At 45.3% G+C, this 16,079-nt stretch overlaps 1 protein-coding gene across 7 annotated transcripts in view; it reads left to right on the plus strand.

Annotated features, from left to right (window-relative positions):
* NUBPL (NUBP iron-sulfur cluster assembly factor, mitochondrial) overlaps positions 1-13,721 on the plus strand; it is a 54,801-nt gene extending 41,080 nt beyond the window's left edge. For all 7 annotated transcript variants that reach the window (XM_073577830.1, XM_073577829.1, XM_073577833.1 and 4 more), the window contains 3 exons: positions 694-814; positions 12,655-12,737; positions 13,085-13,721. In XM_073577830.1, the coding sequence (XP_073433931.1) occupies positions 694-814; positions 12,655-12,737; positions 13,085-13,138 (258 nt within the window). In that variant the 3' untranslated portion in view covers positions 13,139-13,721. The remainder of the gene's footprint in view (positions 1-693; positions 815-12,654; positions 12,738-13,084) is intronic.
* Positions 13,722-16,079: the final 2,358 nt, after the last annotated feature.

A 16,079-nucleotide genomic window follows, 5' to 3' on the forward strand; every position in this document is an offset into this window, starting at 1 on the left:
TGGCCTCTTAGAATAGGTCATTGATGTCTGATCAGTGGAGGTGCGACACCCAACACCCCCGCCGATCAGCTGTTCCCAGTTTCGTCCTGAACCGCTCAGTTATGGAGCTGCACAGCTCCGCCGACTGTATAGTGGTCGCACATCCACCGCCTACAAATCAATAGGGGGCAGATGTGCAGCACCCAGCCATGGCCACTATTCTGTCGACGGAGCTGTGCAGATTCACAACTGAGCAGTTCTGGCCGCTGATAGGTGGAGGTGCCGAGTGTAGCCCCACACCGATCAGATATTGAGGACCTATCCTAAGAATAGGTCATCAGTGTTGAAGTCCCGGACAAGTCCTTTATAAGTATGTGCACACAGAATATATAACAAGCGGATTTTCTGTCCTTATTTTATTAGCAGATTTCATTGTTCACTAAAGTAGCAATAATATAAATGAGATTTTAAGCAGGTTCATCCATGCACTTCAGATAAAATGAGACATGTAAATTGACCTTCTTAATTTCTTCTACAGTTTCATCCCTCACAATACAAAGGGTAAAAGGGGCAGAAAATCTTCATCATTTCCGCAACACATCAATTTTGATGTATATTTTTCTTTATTCAAATTTTGCAGTAGAGTGTACTACCTTTAGTTTAAGCTATATTACTGTAACTAACAGTCTTCTTATGTTTCATTCTGTTTGTTAGGTGCTGGGCTTAGTGCAGAACATGAGTGTTTTCCGTTGTCCAAAATGTGATCATAAAACCCATATCTTTGGAGCAGATGGGGCACAGCAACTTGCTGCTACTATGGGACTTGATATTTTAGGTACAAAGCTGTATGGTTTTCACCTGTGATCACCAGTTGTCAACCTCTGCCCAGTCATCTTGCTTTGGGGGTAGTAACGCAACTGTAACGCATATACATAGACCTGAATTTCATTAATTAAATGTGTCCATGCAGAGGAAAAATGATGTGTTTATGATCTTCCCCATCCATTAGTTATCAGTAATGTATGTTCAGTGTATGCATTAAAATTCTTACCAATTGTCGTCTTCTGCCATTTCCAGCGCTGCTCCAATCACTCTTCTTCACCATGTGAGTGGCTCACACAACGTTTCAGTGTGGACCAGAAGTCACTTGCTCAGTGTAGTTCTGTGAGATTCAGAATGAAGATCTCATAGACTTACATTAAGGAACAAAGGAGCAAGAAAGAGCTATGGTCACAGGAAGGTGCAGCACTGGAAATGGTAGAAATCAGCCACTGGTGATTACCGTATATACTTGAATATAAGCCGACCCAAGTATAAGCCGATTCACCTAATTTTGCCACGGAAAACTGGGTAAGCTTATTGACTTGAGTATAAGCCAGGTATGCATTGTCCCCTCATCCCTGTCCTGGTATGCATGACTCCCCATCGCTGTCCTGCTATGTGTGGCTCTCCTCATCCCGTCGATGTATGCATGGCTCCCCCGGTCCTGTGTTGTAGGCATGGCTCCCCCCGGTCCCGTCGTTGTATGCTTGGCTCCCCCGGTCCATAGTTGTATCCATTCCTGGTATGCATGCTTGAAAAAAAAGCAAAAACATCCTACTCACCCTCCTTCAGGGTGCCATCGTAGGCGCAGCACCTCTTTCCGGCTTCCAGCAGCGCTTCCTGTGCTGAGCGATCACGTGGCACCGCTCATTAAGGTAATGAATATGCGCTCCACACCTCTTTAGCAGCGGCACAGTTACAACAGAAGTCGCCGGCTCCTGACGCTTCTTCCCCTCCCATGCCGGCTTTCTGGACAATGACTCGTGTATAAGCTGAGAGGGGCGTTTTCAGCACAAAAAAATGTGCTGAAAATCTCGGTTTATACACGAGTATATACGGTATTTTAATGCATATGCTGAACAAACATTATTGATAGCTAATAGATGGGGAAATGAGAAAAAAAAACATTGTTGTAGCTTTGTAATTTTTATTAGACTATGTATAGGTCCATGTACATTAAAGATTTTGTCATGGTTTTTTCTCCTTCGTCTCATTGAGGGACACAGATACTGTGGGTGTATGCTTCTGCCGCTAGGAGGCTGACACTAAGTGAAAAAAAGAGGTTAGCTCCTCCACAGTATACACCCTCGCCCCTATTGCGCGCGGAAATCAGTTTTTTGCTTAGTGTCCTATGGAGGCACACACAGTCTGGATCACTCCAGACTATTTTTTTCTAGTTTACTATGAAGATGAGACAGGGGCGACGGACCCTATTGAAAGGGTCCGATCTCCCCAAACCATCAACGGGCGAGCACGCGTTGCGTATCGCCTCCGCGTATACTTTCCCGCACCGATGGACATATCTGGGACTTTTCCCCAGACTTCTATTTTTATTTGTTATTTTATGAAGATAAGACAGGGGCAACGCATCCTATTGAAAGGATCCGATTTCCCCAAACCATCAACGGGCGAGCATGTGCGAGTATCCCTCCACGTATCCTTTCCCGCACCGAGGGGCATATCTGGGTTTTTTTCCCCAGACATCTATTTTTGTTTGTTATTTTATGAACAAGAGACAGGGGCAACGGATCCTATTGAAAGGATCCGATTTCCCCAAACCATCAACAGGCGAGCACGTGCGAGTATCCCTCCACGTATCCTTTCCCGCGACGTGGGACATTATGCCAGACTTAGCCCTGTCCACCCCTAGGTATTGAAAGCAGACCTCAGATTGCGACTCAGACGAGCCCCTTGACCTGGACACTCCAAGGTCAGGTGAAACAGTGGACAGCCTCATAGAAGCCGTCAATCAGACCCTGGGGATTGAGGATGATCCCGCAGCGGCTACGGGGCATAAAGTGGCATTTAAACGAGTGAAGCGGCCGCACAGAATTTTTTCCTCTCACCCTGAGTTTGAGGACATAGTGCAGCGGCACAGAGAACGTCCAGACCGGCGTTTTCTCGGCTTAAAAGGCACTCGAAACGAGGTATCCATTTGCTCCGGACCTCCGTAAACAATGGATGGAATCCCTGATAGTGGATCCTCCGGTTTCACGCCTGGCCACTAAGACCCTGTTATCTGTCCCTAGGGTTTCCTCGATTAAAGATTCCACGGACTGCCTTATTGAGAGCCTAGCTCGTTCAGTATATGAGGCGTCAGGGTCTGCACTCGCTCCCTCGTTCGCAGCAACTTGGGAAGCCAAGGCCATGTTATCATAGTCAGAAACATTAAACAAGGTCACGCAGGAGCAGGATCTACCTGGACCTGTTGAAGCGTCTGTGTACGCGAAACGGCTGACGTCCGTCTTTTTCCCCGCATGCCTCATGTTATCTGCCTGTCCTTTATTGTGTGACCTTTAATGGTTGAATAAAGAAACACTGCACTGCAAATCTGGGTGAGTGCCACATCTTTTTCCCCCTTTTTTTTTTACAAATTTAGCATGTTTTTTCTGATGCTGAGCACCGTTATTCCCAGCAGTGTTTTACACACTGTGTGCCTGTGATTGATCCTCGACTTGTTGCTGGTGGATTAGAGCCTTGGTGCCGTTCATCTGGGCTTTCTTTGAATTGAATTATGTAATGAATGCGTCTTTGGATGCGACCAATTGTTCAGCAATTGCTGCCGCTAATGCAATCTCTATCTGAAGAGCCCTATGGTTGAGGACATGGCGGGCCGATTCTACTTCCAAGAAGTCCTTGTCTTCCCTGCTTTATCAGTGCGGCTGCCTATTTGGAGAAAAGTTGGATCAAGTTATCTCCAACTCCACAGGAGAAAAGAGCAGTTTTCTCCCTCAACAGAAGGTTAAACCGCTTTTCGTCACCCGGTTCAGGCACGTTTTCGGGCCTTTCGCAGTGCCACCGGCCATTCTGCGCCGAGCGTGACTGCATTCGTCAGGGGGCGGCCGCTAAGCAGCCTGAGCCTGGTCCCGGACCCGAATAGGAGACTGGTCCCGAGTCATGGGTTAAAAGACTCCGGGTGGACTATGGGGCCCAATTCCGCCACCTCAGGCCGCCCCAACCAGGATAGGGAGCGTCAGGTCTCATATAGAGCCAACCCACTGAGGAGAAACCGTGCTCAACAGGCCAGATCAAGGGACCCAGATCCTAAAGATCATCGGCCAAATGACTCAAGGTCTTTACCAGACGACACCAGCAAGGTGGGTGGCCGCCTACTCTGTTTTCGCCACGTCTGGGCCAATATCGCTCACGACGTATGGGTAAAAGAATTGATGTCCTCAGGTTACAAAATAGAATTTGTCAGATACCCTCCAAGATGGTTTTTCTTTCCCGGCTTCCCAGGGTGGATACCCAGGTAAGGGCTCTATTGGGAGCCATCAAGTCACGCCTACACAACGGAGTCATTGTTCCAGTGCCGGAACACGGAAGAGCTCAGGGGTTCTGTTCTAACCGTTTTGCGGTTCCCAAAAAGGACGGGTCTGTCAGGCCTGTTTTGGACCTGAAGCTTCTGATCAAATTCATCAGGATCAGACATTTCTGGATGGAGTCTCTCCGTTCAGTCATATCGGCCATGGAGCAGTGAGAATACTTGGCCTCAATAGACAACCAGGACATTTTCCTCCTCATCAGAGGTTTCTACGCTTCGCCATCAGTTCAACATTTTCAGTTCGTAGCGCTACCCTTCGGGCTAGCCACAGCTCCCAGAGTGTTCACAAAGGTTATGGCAATTGTCATGGCCACACTGCATTCTCAAGGCATAGTCGTCTTGCCTTATCTGGACGACCTCTTGGTCAAGGGTCCGTCAATACGGGCATGTGAGGAAGGTGGCAACATCACGCTAGATACTCTTGCTGCTTAGATGGTTGGTCAATACAAAGAAATCATCCCTTGTGCCAGCTCAGAGGATCTCCTTCCTAGGAATGATCTTAGACACTTGCCGATGGTTGGTAATTCTTCCTCAGGAAAAGGCGCTAGTCTCCGGCAGGGAGTCCGGACACTACGCCAACCAGTCCTTCATACCATCCGATCCGGGATGAAGATCCTAGGGAAAATGGCAGCAATGGAAGCGATACCTTTCGTCCAGTTCCATCTTCACCCCCTGCAGCACGCCTCGTGTCAGCCTGGGACAAGAATCCTTTCACTCTCGATCGGCGGTGCCAACTGTCCTCTCAAGTCAGGCAGTCGCTCGGATGGTGGATAACCAGTTCCCTCTCTGGCCTAGGGGAAACCTTTCCCTCCAGGTCATGGGCTGATAATGACAATCGACGCCAGTCTCCTCGGTTGGGGAGCAGTGTTTAGCCACCACGCAACCCAGGAACGGTGGTCGCCACAGGAGGCACGCCTCCCGATCAACTTATTGGAGATACAAGCATCTCGGCTGGCTCTGCAGAAGTTTCTTCACTTTCTAGCCGGCCGCCCCGTCCGGATTCCATCGGACAGCGCTACGGCGGTGGTTTACATAATTTGTCAGGGAGGCACCCGCAGCAGAGCAGCCATGCCCGAGATGGGGCACGTTTTTCAGTGGGCCGAAGCAAACCACTCGGTGATTTTGGCTGTCCACATCCCTGACGTGGAAAATTGGGCGGCAGACTTCCTCAGCCGGCAGGGTCTTGCATCTGGAGAGTGGTCTCTACATCCCGAAGTTCTTCAGCAGATTTGTCAACTGTGGGGAGCTCCGGATGTGGACCTGATGGCTTCCAGAGTAAATGCCAAGGTGCCCACATATGTCGCTCGGGCCAGGGACCCGCAGGCATTCGCGGTGGATGCGCTGGTTCTGCCATGGAACCAGTTTCGCCTCCCATATCTATTTTCCCCACTGCCACTACTCCCGAGAGTCAGCAAAGGGATCAAGACGGAAGGGGGGGCCGGCGATTCTGCTGGCCCCGTTGAGCGTGGTACGCAGATCTAATGCAGCTGCTTGCCGACATTCCTGGGCGCCTGCTAGAGAGCCCAGATCTACCGTCTTGAGGGCCGATGTGCCACCCGAACTCAGGGATCCTGTGTTTGACGGCAGGGCCGTTGAATCTTGGATTCTAACCCAGGCAGGGTTCGGGAGCAAGGTGGTCGCTACAATGATTAGCGCCCGGAGGCCTGCTTCAGCATGAATTTACCACCACACCTGGAAGGTGTTCTTTGCTTGATGTCGAGGCGCGGTGTTTCTCACTGAGATTCTCGATCCCCGACATCTTGGCTTTTCTCCAGTCGGGCTTAGAGAGCCCGGATAGCTCAGTCGGTAGAGCATTAGACTCGGGCTTTGCCCCAGGTTCCCTCAGGAGACAAATGTCGGCCTTATCTGTCCTGTTCCAGCGCAGAATTGCTACCGATTTGCAGGTGAAGACTTTTCATTCAGGGAGTTTCCCACTTGGTACCTCCCTATAAGGTGCCTATGGATGCCTGGGACCTTAACATGGTCCTAAGTGTTCTGCAGGAAGCTCCATTTGAACCGCTTCAGAATATCTCTTTGAGGTACCTTACCTGAAAAGTGGTGTTCGTAGTGGCCATCACTTCCATCAGGCGGGCTTCAGAGCTGGCGGCCCTATCCTGTCGAGCTCCGTTCCTCACTCTCCATAAAGATAAGGTGGTCCTCAGACCAGCCCCTCCTTTTCTGCCGAAAGTCGTGTCCTCTTTTCACATTAATGCAGATGTTGTTTTGCCTTCATTTTGTCCAGCACCAGTGCGCCATGTGGAAAAGGCTCTTCACACGTTAGACCTGGTAAGAGCCCTCCAGAGGTACGTGTCGCAGATGGCACCCTTTCGTCAGACGGACACGCTGTTCGTGCTCCCCGAAGGGCGCAGGAAGGGACTCGCTGCTTCAAAATCGACCATAGCCAGATGGATTCGTTGGACGGCTCAGGAGTCCTACCGTATTAGAGGCACGCCGACTCCAGCAGGGATCGGAGGGCACTCTACCCGGGCAGGGGGCGCCTTTTTGGGCGCTTCGGCACTAGACTTCGACGGAACAGGTTTGCAAGTCAGCAACCTGGTCCAGCCTGCACACATTTGCCAAACATTATAATATCCATGCTCAGGCCTCAGCGGATGCGAGCCTGGGTAGAAGGATTCTCCAAGCAACAGTGGCGCACCTTTAAACAAGAGGTGCATGTAGCTTGGAGCGGTGAGTCAATCTCCCACCCAGGGACTGCTTTAGGACATCCCACTGCATTTGTGTCCCCCAATGAGACGAAGGAGAAACATGGATTTTTGTGAGTACTCACCGTAAAATCCCTTTCTCCGAGACGCTCATTGGGGGACACAGCACCCACCCTATTAGCCAGTTGGCTCTTGTTTTGTTTAAATGAATATGTGTTTACCTATTTGATATAATGGTAGTGTTTTCCTTTGGACATGTTGTGCCTGTATTAAGGCTGATTTGTTGTTCTCCTACTGCTTTGAAGCCAAACTGATTTCCGCCTGCAATAGGGGTGAGGGTTTATACTGCGAAGGAGGAGCTAACCTCTTTTTTCCACTTAGTGTCAGCCTCCTAGCGGCAGAAGCATACACCCACAGTATCTGTGTCCCCCAATGAGCGTCTCGGAGAAAGGGATTTTATGGTGAGTACTCACAAAAATCCATGTTTTAATATGGTATGTGTGTACCTAGGCTGTGGAATGCTGACAGCCTGCAATATACTCCCTGTCAGCATTCTGTACCATTGCCCAGATACCACGCTTCAGCATGTGACCTGCTCCCTCCTGATTTAGGAAGAGCTGCTCACACTCTGTCTAGAGTTTTCCTGTCTAGGAGAGACTGGACATAATGTCACAACAGGCAATACTCCCATTCTCTGCCAGACCTGCCTCTTGATTTTTTTTGCGCAAGCGCTGGAAGCGATTCTAGTGTTTGTGCAGAGACTCCTCATACCTGCGCACCACACTGTAGCTTAGTGCGAGGCAGCACAGATGATTTGATCAAACTGTCCAATCAGTTGTTAGCAGTAACAAGGCTAGTAGCAAAAGGGAAAGTCCAATGAGCGCCTACTTCCTCTGACTGAGGGAACCGTTCATTTGAAAAGAGAGAGCAGGGAGTGCGGCTGTCGCAGCTCTCTGCTCCTTGATCTTTTGCACCTAGCACTGTCACAGGATGACACAAAGAAAAAAAAGATTGCTGACGCCATGCCACATTTGAAGAGCCCCTGACATGCCAAAACATCAGAAACCCCCCACAAGTGGCCCAATTTGGCAACTACGCCTCTCAGTAAATTCATCTAGGAGTGTGGTGAGCATTTTTAAAGCTTAGGAGATTCACAGAATTGTATAGCCTTGAACTGAGTAAATGGAAAATTCCCATTTTTTTCCACCAAACTGTTGCTTTTCCCCCAAGTTTTTAATTTTCAGAAGAGGTAATATGAGAAAACGAATGTTACAATTTGTTACACAATTTCTCCTGAGTATGCTGATACCCCATATGTGGTCAAAAACTACCTTTGATAAACAGTGCAAAGCTCAGAAGGGAAGAAGCGCCATATTGGAGTTCAGATTTGGTTGGAATGATTTGAGGACGCCATATCACATTGGCAGAGCCCCTGAGGTGCCAAAACAGCAGAACACCCCCCCCCCCCCCCCATATGTGACCTTTTTTTTTTTTTTTTTTTTTTACAAAGTACACCTCTCATTGAATTCATCTAGGAGTGCAGTAATCATATTGACATCACATGTGCCTTACAGAATTTTATACCATTGGACGGTGAAGAAAAAAATAATTACATTGTTACCACTAAAATGTTGTTTTAGCCCCAAATTTTTATTTTTTATAAGGGCTAACAGGAAAAAATGAACCTCACAATTTGCAGTGGATGTTGCTGAGTGAAAATTGCAAATCTGCTATTGCAGTGCCCGGTATGCTATAGTACCGACACATTGTGCCCAACTTGTACTTCTGGGGTAGGTGGGTTCTCATCACTGCAGAAATGCCAAACGTGGGTACTAACTGCATTTTAGGCACACTGGAGCTCCGAAGGGCGGGGGCATTAGGATTTGGGAGCGTAGATTTTGCTTGAATGTCTTTTGGGGGGCGAGGAGTCATGGCGCTTTTACATATCCTTTGTATTAGTAGTAACGTGAAAGCACCTTATATTTCCATTAACAGATGACGAACCTGTGGATTGAGTGGATTTTTCTGTGGATTGGGGTGAAGTTTTTTTTGTTTTTTTTTGGGGGGGGGGACATTTTACATAACATTTTGTATCACATATATCCTGCGCTCTACGTTGAACCCTTACATCGGGATTTCCATCTAAACCTCTGAATGACGTGAGATCCCCGAGGGATTCATTCACTATAGTAAAGTAACAGTCGTGGCCAAAGGTTTTGAGACTGACACAAATATTGGTTGTCACAAAGTTTATTGCTTTAAAGTGGCAATTTGCATTAACTTTAGATTGTTATGAGGAGTTATCATTCCTTACCATGAAAATTAACTTAATCATAAAACACAATTTCTACTGAATTTCACCCCTGCCATAAAAAGACCTGCTGACATCATTGTTGAAAGTGTTACCAAGAACAAGGCAGCTTGGTAACACTCTGCTATGCAGACTGGTTACTTTAAAAGGGGGCTGGCACTTGAAAGCAAAGTCTCTTCTGTTAACATGTGCAGTGATCATTTCTTTCCTGAAAAGCTCTTTTGATTGCTGCTTTTAATGCTATGTTCACACTTTGCTTTTTTCTGCAGGAAAAAACTGTTCTCTTGGCAGTAAAGAAGCTGCATACAAAAAGCAGGTTTTGCTGCAGTTTTTGCTGCATTTTTCTGGATTCCAAAGTTTATCTTTGCTTCCACCGCAGAAGAATGAACACATGTCACCAATGCAAGACATATGTGAAACCATAAAATCATTTTTGGGGAAAAAAGGTCTATTTGATCAAATTATTTAGTGGAAAAAGATGTCTGAAAAAATAGTGACTATTCTCAACAAAGTTTTTCAAGCTCATGAAAAAATACGCAATTGCCAGTGTAATAGCTGGGGGGCTTCGATTGGGTCTGGCATAGTTTACCAAAGACATTGGCAGACCATGGAGTTTGTAGGACATGGTTTACTTTCACACTTTGGTAGGCCATTGAGTTGGTCAGGTATTGTTTAGTTTCACACCTTGGTTGGCTAATTTTACTTGACACATATTACTAATTTAATTAAACTGCCCTAATCCTAACTACCATTCTCCGGTGAGAACACCAAGACATTATGGTTTAAACTTGGGAAAATCACAAAAATAAATGGGTTTCACAAACTTCGGTACCTGCTTTATTTTCCCTAAAATGCAGAAAAACCTAATACCTGTGTTTTTTAAAAAATTTTTGCACTTATTGCTTTTAATGGAGGAAAAACGCTGAAGGTTACATGGTGCTGTTTTAAAAAACGCAGCAGTTTTCCAATTTAGTCAGGAAAAAACTTCATAGTGTGTCAATGAGATTTCTGAAATCTCATAGCTTTGCTGATACTGTAAAACAAACGTTAACTTTGCATTAAAAAAATGCAACGTGTGAGCTTAGCCTAAGATTGCTCCTAAATCAGCCATTTATCGGATCATTAAGAACTTCAAAGAGAGAAGTTACATTGCTGTGAAGAAATTCCAGCAAGTGTCAGGACTGTCTCCTAAAGATGGTTCAGCACCAGTGCAGATCTTGCTCGGGAATGGCAGCAGGCAGGCGTCTGTGCATCTTCACTTACCGTCAGGTGAAGGCTTTTGGAGGTTTGTCTAGTGAGGGCTATTCCTCTGTGGGAGTGGAATCACTCAAAATTTTACCTAAGAACACTATCATGAATAGAAAATGGGATCAAAACATCCCTCAAGAGCAACTTCTCCCAACCATTCGGAAGGCGTTTGGTGATGAACAATGATTTTCCCAGCGTGATGGAAAATCATGTCATACAGCAAAAGTGAGGACTAAGGCTAGGTTCACATTAGCGTTTCAGTCCATAGCGTGGTGCTGCGGACTTCTTTCCTTGAGCTCCGCCTACTTTCGCATGCGTCCTGCGTACCTATATTTAACATTGTGTATGCAGGGACATGCGTTTTATGCGGATGTGTCCGTGTGCGGCTTTTTGACGTGCCCGCCGAACGCAAGAAAACACAACATGTTGCGTTCGGAGGGCACTTCAAAACGATGCGTGCGGACGCATCCGCATACAACACATGTCCCTGTGTACACAATGTTAAATATAGGTACGCAGGACGCATGCAAATGTAGGCAGAACTTAAGAAAGAAGTCCACAGCACCACGCTGTGGACTGAAACGCTAATGTAAACCCGGCCTAAGTGACTCAAGCAACTAAACAATGAAATATGGGACAACGGATGGGACATATCCCAGAACTCAACCCCATTGAGAACATGTGGTCAGTTCTCAAACAGGACGACAAGCAAAAATTGTGAAAATCTCCAAGCACTGATTAGGCAAGAATTGGTTGCTGCCAATCAGTATTTGGCCCAGAAGCTTATAGCTGCCAGTGTGAAGTGCAGAAATCTTGTCACATAAGGGTTAACACTGTAAACATTAAATCTTTTTATAAACTTGATGTATTTGTCAGTAAACATGTAAAAACTTATGAAATACTTTGTGTCTCGAAACCTTTGGCCACAACTGTACAATACCCTAATGGTGATGTTATATATGAAGTGTCCCAACAGTGTGTCCGCTAGGTGTTGTCTTGAATAGAACAGGGAATAAAGGGAGGAAAAAAGTTGAGGCATCATTCAGTGCAACCAATTCAGCTTTAATTGTCCTGGTACTAATTTCAGCACATAAATCAGTGGTGTGGAGCTCAAGAACTGCTGATTTCTCAGTTTGTACAGGGGCATCTATTATTATTATTATTATTTATTGTTATAGCGCCATTTATTCCATGCCGCTTTACATGTGAGGAGGGGTATACATAATAAAAACAAGTACAATAATGTTAAACAATACAAGTCATAACTGGTACAGGAGGAGAGAGGACCCTGCCCGCGAAGGCTCACAATCTACAAGGGATGGGTGATAATACAGTAGGCGAGGGTAGAGCTGGTCGTGCAGCGGTTTGGTCGATCGGTGGTTACTGCAGGTTGTAGGCTTGTCGGAAGAGGTAGGTCTTCAGGCTCTTTTTGAAGGTTTCGATGGTAGGTGAGAGTCTGATTTGTTGTGGTAGAGTGTTCCAGAGTAGGGGTGATGCGCGAGAGAAATCTTGTATGCGATTGTGGGAAGAGGAGATAAGAGGGGAGTACAGAAGGAGATCTTGTGAGGATCAGAGGTTGCGTGCAGGAAAGTACCGGGAGACGAGGTCACAGATGTATGGAGGAGACAGGTTGTGGATGGCTTTGTATGTCATGGTTAGGGTTTTGAACTGGAGTCTCTGGGCAATGGGGAGCCAGTGCAGGGATTGACAGAGGGGAGAAGCTGGGGAATAGCGGGGGGACAGGTGGATTAGTCGTGCAGCAGAGTTTAGAATAGATTGGAGGGGTGCGAGAGTGTTCGAGGGGAGGCCACTGAGCAGGAGGTCAATCTGTCAATTTTTCTCAGATTTTCAAATATGTATCTGAGCATCGCCTTGCTGTATATGTGAGCGTATGCATAGTAACTACGTTCCTCATTTCTCCGACCTGTGACCCTCTAGATGCTCTTTTTGTAGGCTTCCAATTCAGTACTGCAAAATGTCTGACATAGTAGTTTTATACAAACTTCTTGAACCATTGCTTATGCTCCATTTTTCCCTTGTGCACAAAGACCATGTACAGTTCGATAAACTTTTCCGTGTTCCTACAGGCGATATCCCTCTGCATATTAACATTAGAGAGACCTGCGACTTGGGCAAGCCGGTAGTCGTGTCTGATCCAGAGAGCAGTGAGGTGAATATTGCAGTAGAGCTAATAAGCAGACAAGAGAAAAAATGCACAAATTACCCTGATCCGGCATCTAGATTGGTTCTCCATGGCAGCCGGACAAAGCCGTGTTCACTACTGCGCTGACGATACTCTGCGTTAGGGCCTGGTGAACGCAACGGACAGCCAGGGCAATGGGAAGAGGATATCCAGTGCAGAGGTGAACACTGGTCCCATATTATCTGCCACGGAAGACCAAGCTGCACACCGGACCCAGGATATTTCATATCTTTTCCTCAATCTTTACTTGTAAAACTTTTTTTTATTTACTTGTAACATTCTGTGTTTTTTATTTATTTTTTTATTCATTGCAGGCTAAGGCATATATGGCTATTGCACAACAAATAATAAGCAGAGTCTCCAAGTGAAGGTGAAGTGTCTACATAAAAGAAGTTGGTTTTTTTTAAAGGCTAAAATAAAGGTTTATCAGGATCCCAACAGGCAAGACGCTGTAGCGGATGAAGACCAGGACAAAAACTGAATGTACTACCTTGTGCTTTTATGGGTAGTGCACTCCCATGTACACTATGTAAGGTTTTGTCTAGGCAAGAATGGGCACATCGAAGTGTCTAATGTACTTACTCATCCCAAGAACGTTCAATTTTCAGAAAATTATGTGTAATAAATGAGAAAATATGTTAGGATTGGATAAGGTGGGAAGGGAAAACCACAGATACCAACTGTTCATCCATGTAGTGACGTCAGTGGACATAAAGTAGAAGGAAGCCAATAATTTATGAATGTCAGTGCAACCTTTTGGCTTATGTTGTGCACTTTTTCTGCTGTTCTTTATTGTCTGGCATATTTACGCTGCTTTTCTTTTATTCTTTCCTGCTTCTGCACCATGCCTGCTTTTTTTCAGGTTTTGTCAGGCAAAATGGGCATGGTCTAGAGAGACAGATTGACGTTTTATATATGACTGATAATAAATTTTATTAAAATGAACAATTATTCTTGCGTATAGATCTTTACTGATAAGAAGAGACCTCGAAATCTATAAAGGAAATCTATATCCCGTTCTTCTCTTAGATCTTGATGTAGATGTAAACTCCTTACATTCTGTAGAACCTATGTGTTTATATTTAACCCCTTCCTGCTGTGGCCAATTTTCGTTATTTTAATTTTTGTTTTTTTTCCTCCCTTTCTTCCAAGAGCCCTTGATTTTTTTCTGGATGAGTTGTTCTTTTGAATGACGTCATTCGTTACTTTGACACATTGGTGCACTGGAGAAAAAAAAACTCCAAGTGCAGTGAAATTGCAGAAAAAAACCCTCAATTCTGACATTCTTTTTGGGAATTGTTTTTACTGCGTACACTGTGTGCCAAAAATGAATAGGGCAATATGATTCTCCTCCTCGGTACCAATTTTTTTTTTACTATTTTAATGGTGAAAAACAAATCAGAACTTTGAGAAAACAATATTTTTTTTTGTTGTGTTGCCATTTTCTGAGAAAAGTAACGTTCTCATTTTTTTGGATCAATGGAGCTGTGTGACTGCTTATTTTTTGCGGAGTGAGACCGCATACTTATTGATAACATTTTGTGATGGCTATGACATTCTGAACACTAATTTTGTTGGTATTTCAGTGACCAAAAAATTACAATTTTGGTTTTGCTTTTTTCTGTTAACCGATTGGTTTAATTATTTTAGTATTTGATAGATTAGACTTTTCTGGACACAGCAATGCCACATGTGTTTTTTTCATAATCTTTATTTTTAATGGGGGAAGGAGTGTTATTTGAACTTTTAATCTTTTATTTTTTTTTTTCATAGTTCTTTTAAAACATTTTTTCATTTTATGCTTCACTGTATTTATTAGTCCCTTTAAGGGACTTGAGCCTGCGATTGTCTGATCACTTCTGCTATACACAGCAATACCACAGTATTGCTGCATATGGTAAAAATCACAATCTCATTTGAAGCCCGGCCACAGGCTGGGTGTCAAGGGAGCTCCGTATGACAGGCACGGACGTCTTCAACAGAACCCCGGATGTCCTAGCAACCCATCCATCCCCTGCGATCATGTCACAAGCACATTGATGGCCACATAGGCTCATTGTTAATGCCGCTGTCAGAGATTGACAGCGGCATTTAACTGGTTAACAGTTGCAGTGTCAGAGTCAGATGATGGCTGAATATCACTGGAATCATCTGCCAAAAAAGATTGGGCTCGGCTTACAAGCCCGTATCAAAGTCAGGGAGGCGACATATGACGTAACTGTATATAGTGTGTTGTTAAGGGCGTAAGCAATTATGAAGTGATAAAGTATCACTAGGTTATTCCATCATTTTAGGACTAGTGGGAGTTTTAGCCTCCCTACCACCAATGAAGGGGGCTAAATAATACTAATGTTGATTTTTTTTTTCCCTTTGGGAAATCTGCACTGTGGCTAATAATATGCCATAATTTTTGTCAATATCTTATCTTATTATTTAAGTAATCCAAGTAAAGTTATAGATGGGTATAATGCAGGCACTATAGAATAGCAAGTGAATAACCATCATAGGTACAAGGTGTTAAAGTACACTCGCCACCTGGTTTTTGCTACCTAATCTAATGAACCTCATCCTGGTATGCATGGCCCCATCAGAAAACATTAAAGAAAAAAAAAAAAACATTCTACTTACAGTACTTTCCCAACGCCCAAAGAGGGGAATGTTGATTTATCTTAAGTAGTGGCAAACGTGACCGCTGGCAGCTGCAGGAAGGCTCTGGCTGACACTGTGCAAGCTACTGAAGAGTAATGAATACTCCCTGCACTCTGTATACACAGTCCCGATGTGCAGAGTGGTGAGTATTCCGGCAGCTGTGCTCTGCTTGGAGCAGCACATGATGTCCCTACCATGCGCTGCTTAAAGGATAAAGCAGCTGCTGGCAACTGAGCAGGACGCTGCAAGGGAGCGCTGGGAAGGCAAGTGTAAATTTTTAATTTTTTTTTATGTTTTCTGATGGGACCATGCATACCAGCATGGGGGTGGGTGTCAATTATAAGGATAGGGCCATTTATACCAGGACCGGGATGGGGGCCAATCATACCAAGGTACTATTAAAGAAAAATGATTATTCATTGCCTTACATGGCCATGGGCGTGGAATGCAGTGAACATTCATTTCTCTTTAGCAGCAAGCACATGAATTAGCCGCTTCAGCCTCCTGTGACCCGATGCTCCGCTGATTCCATACCAGAATAGGAATGGGGCCCTGCATAACAGAATAGGAATGGGGTCATGCATACCAGGATAGGGATGGGGTCATGCATACTAGGACGAGATGGGGGCCCTGCATACCAGGATAGGTATGGGGCCATGC

Source organism: Dendrobates tinctorius, unplaced genomic scaffold (assembly GCF_039654945.1).
Source record: "Dendrobates tinctorius isolate UK_male_01 unplaced genomic scaffold, ASM3965494v1 ptg000057l, whole genome shotgun sequence".
NCBI lineage: Eukaryota > Metazoa > Chordata > Amphibia > Anura > Dendrobatidae > Dendrobates > Dendrobates tinctorius.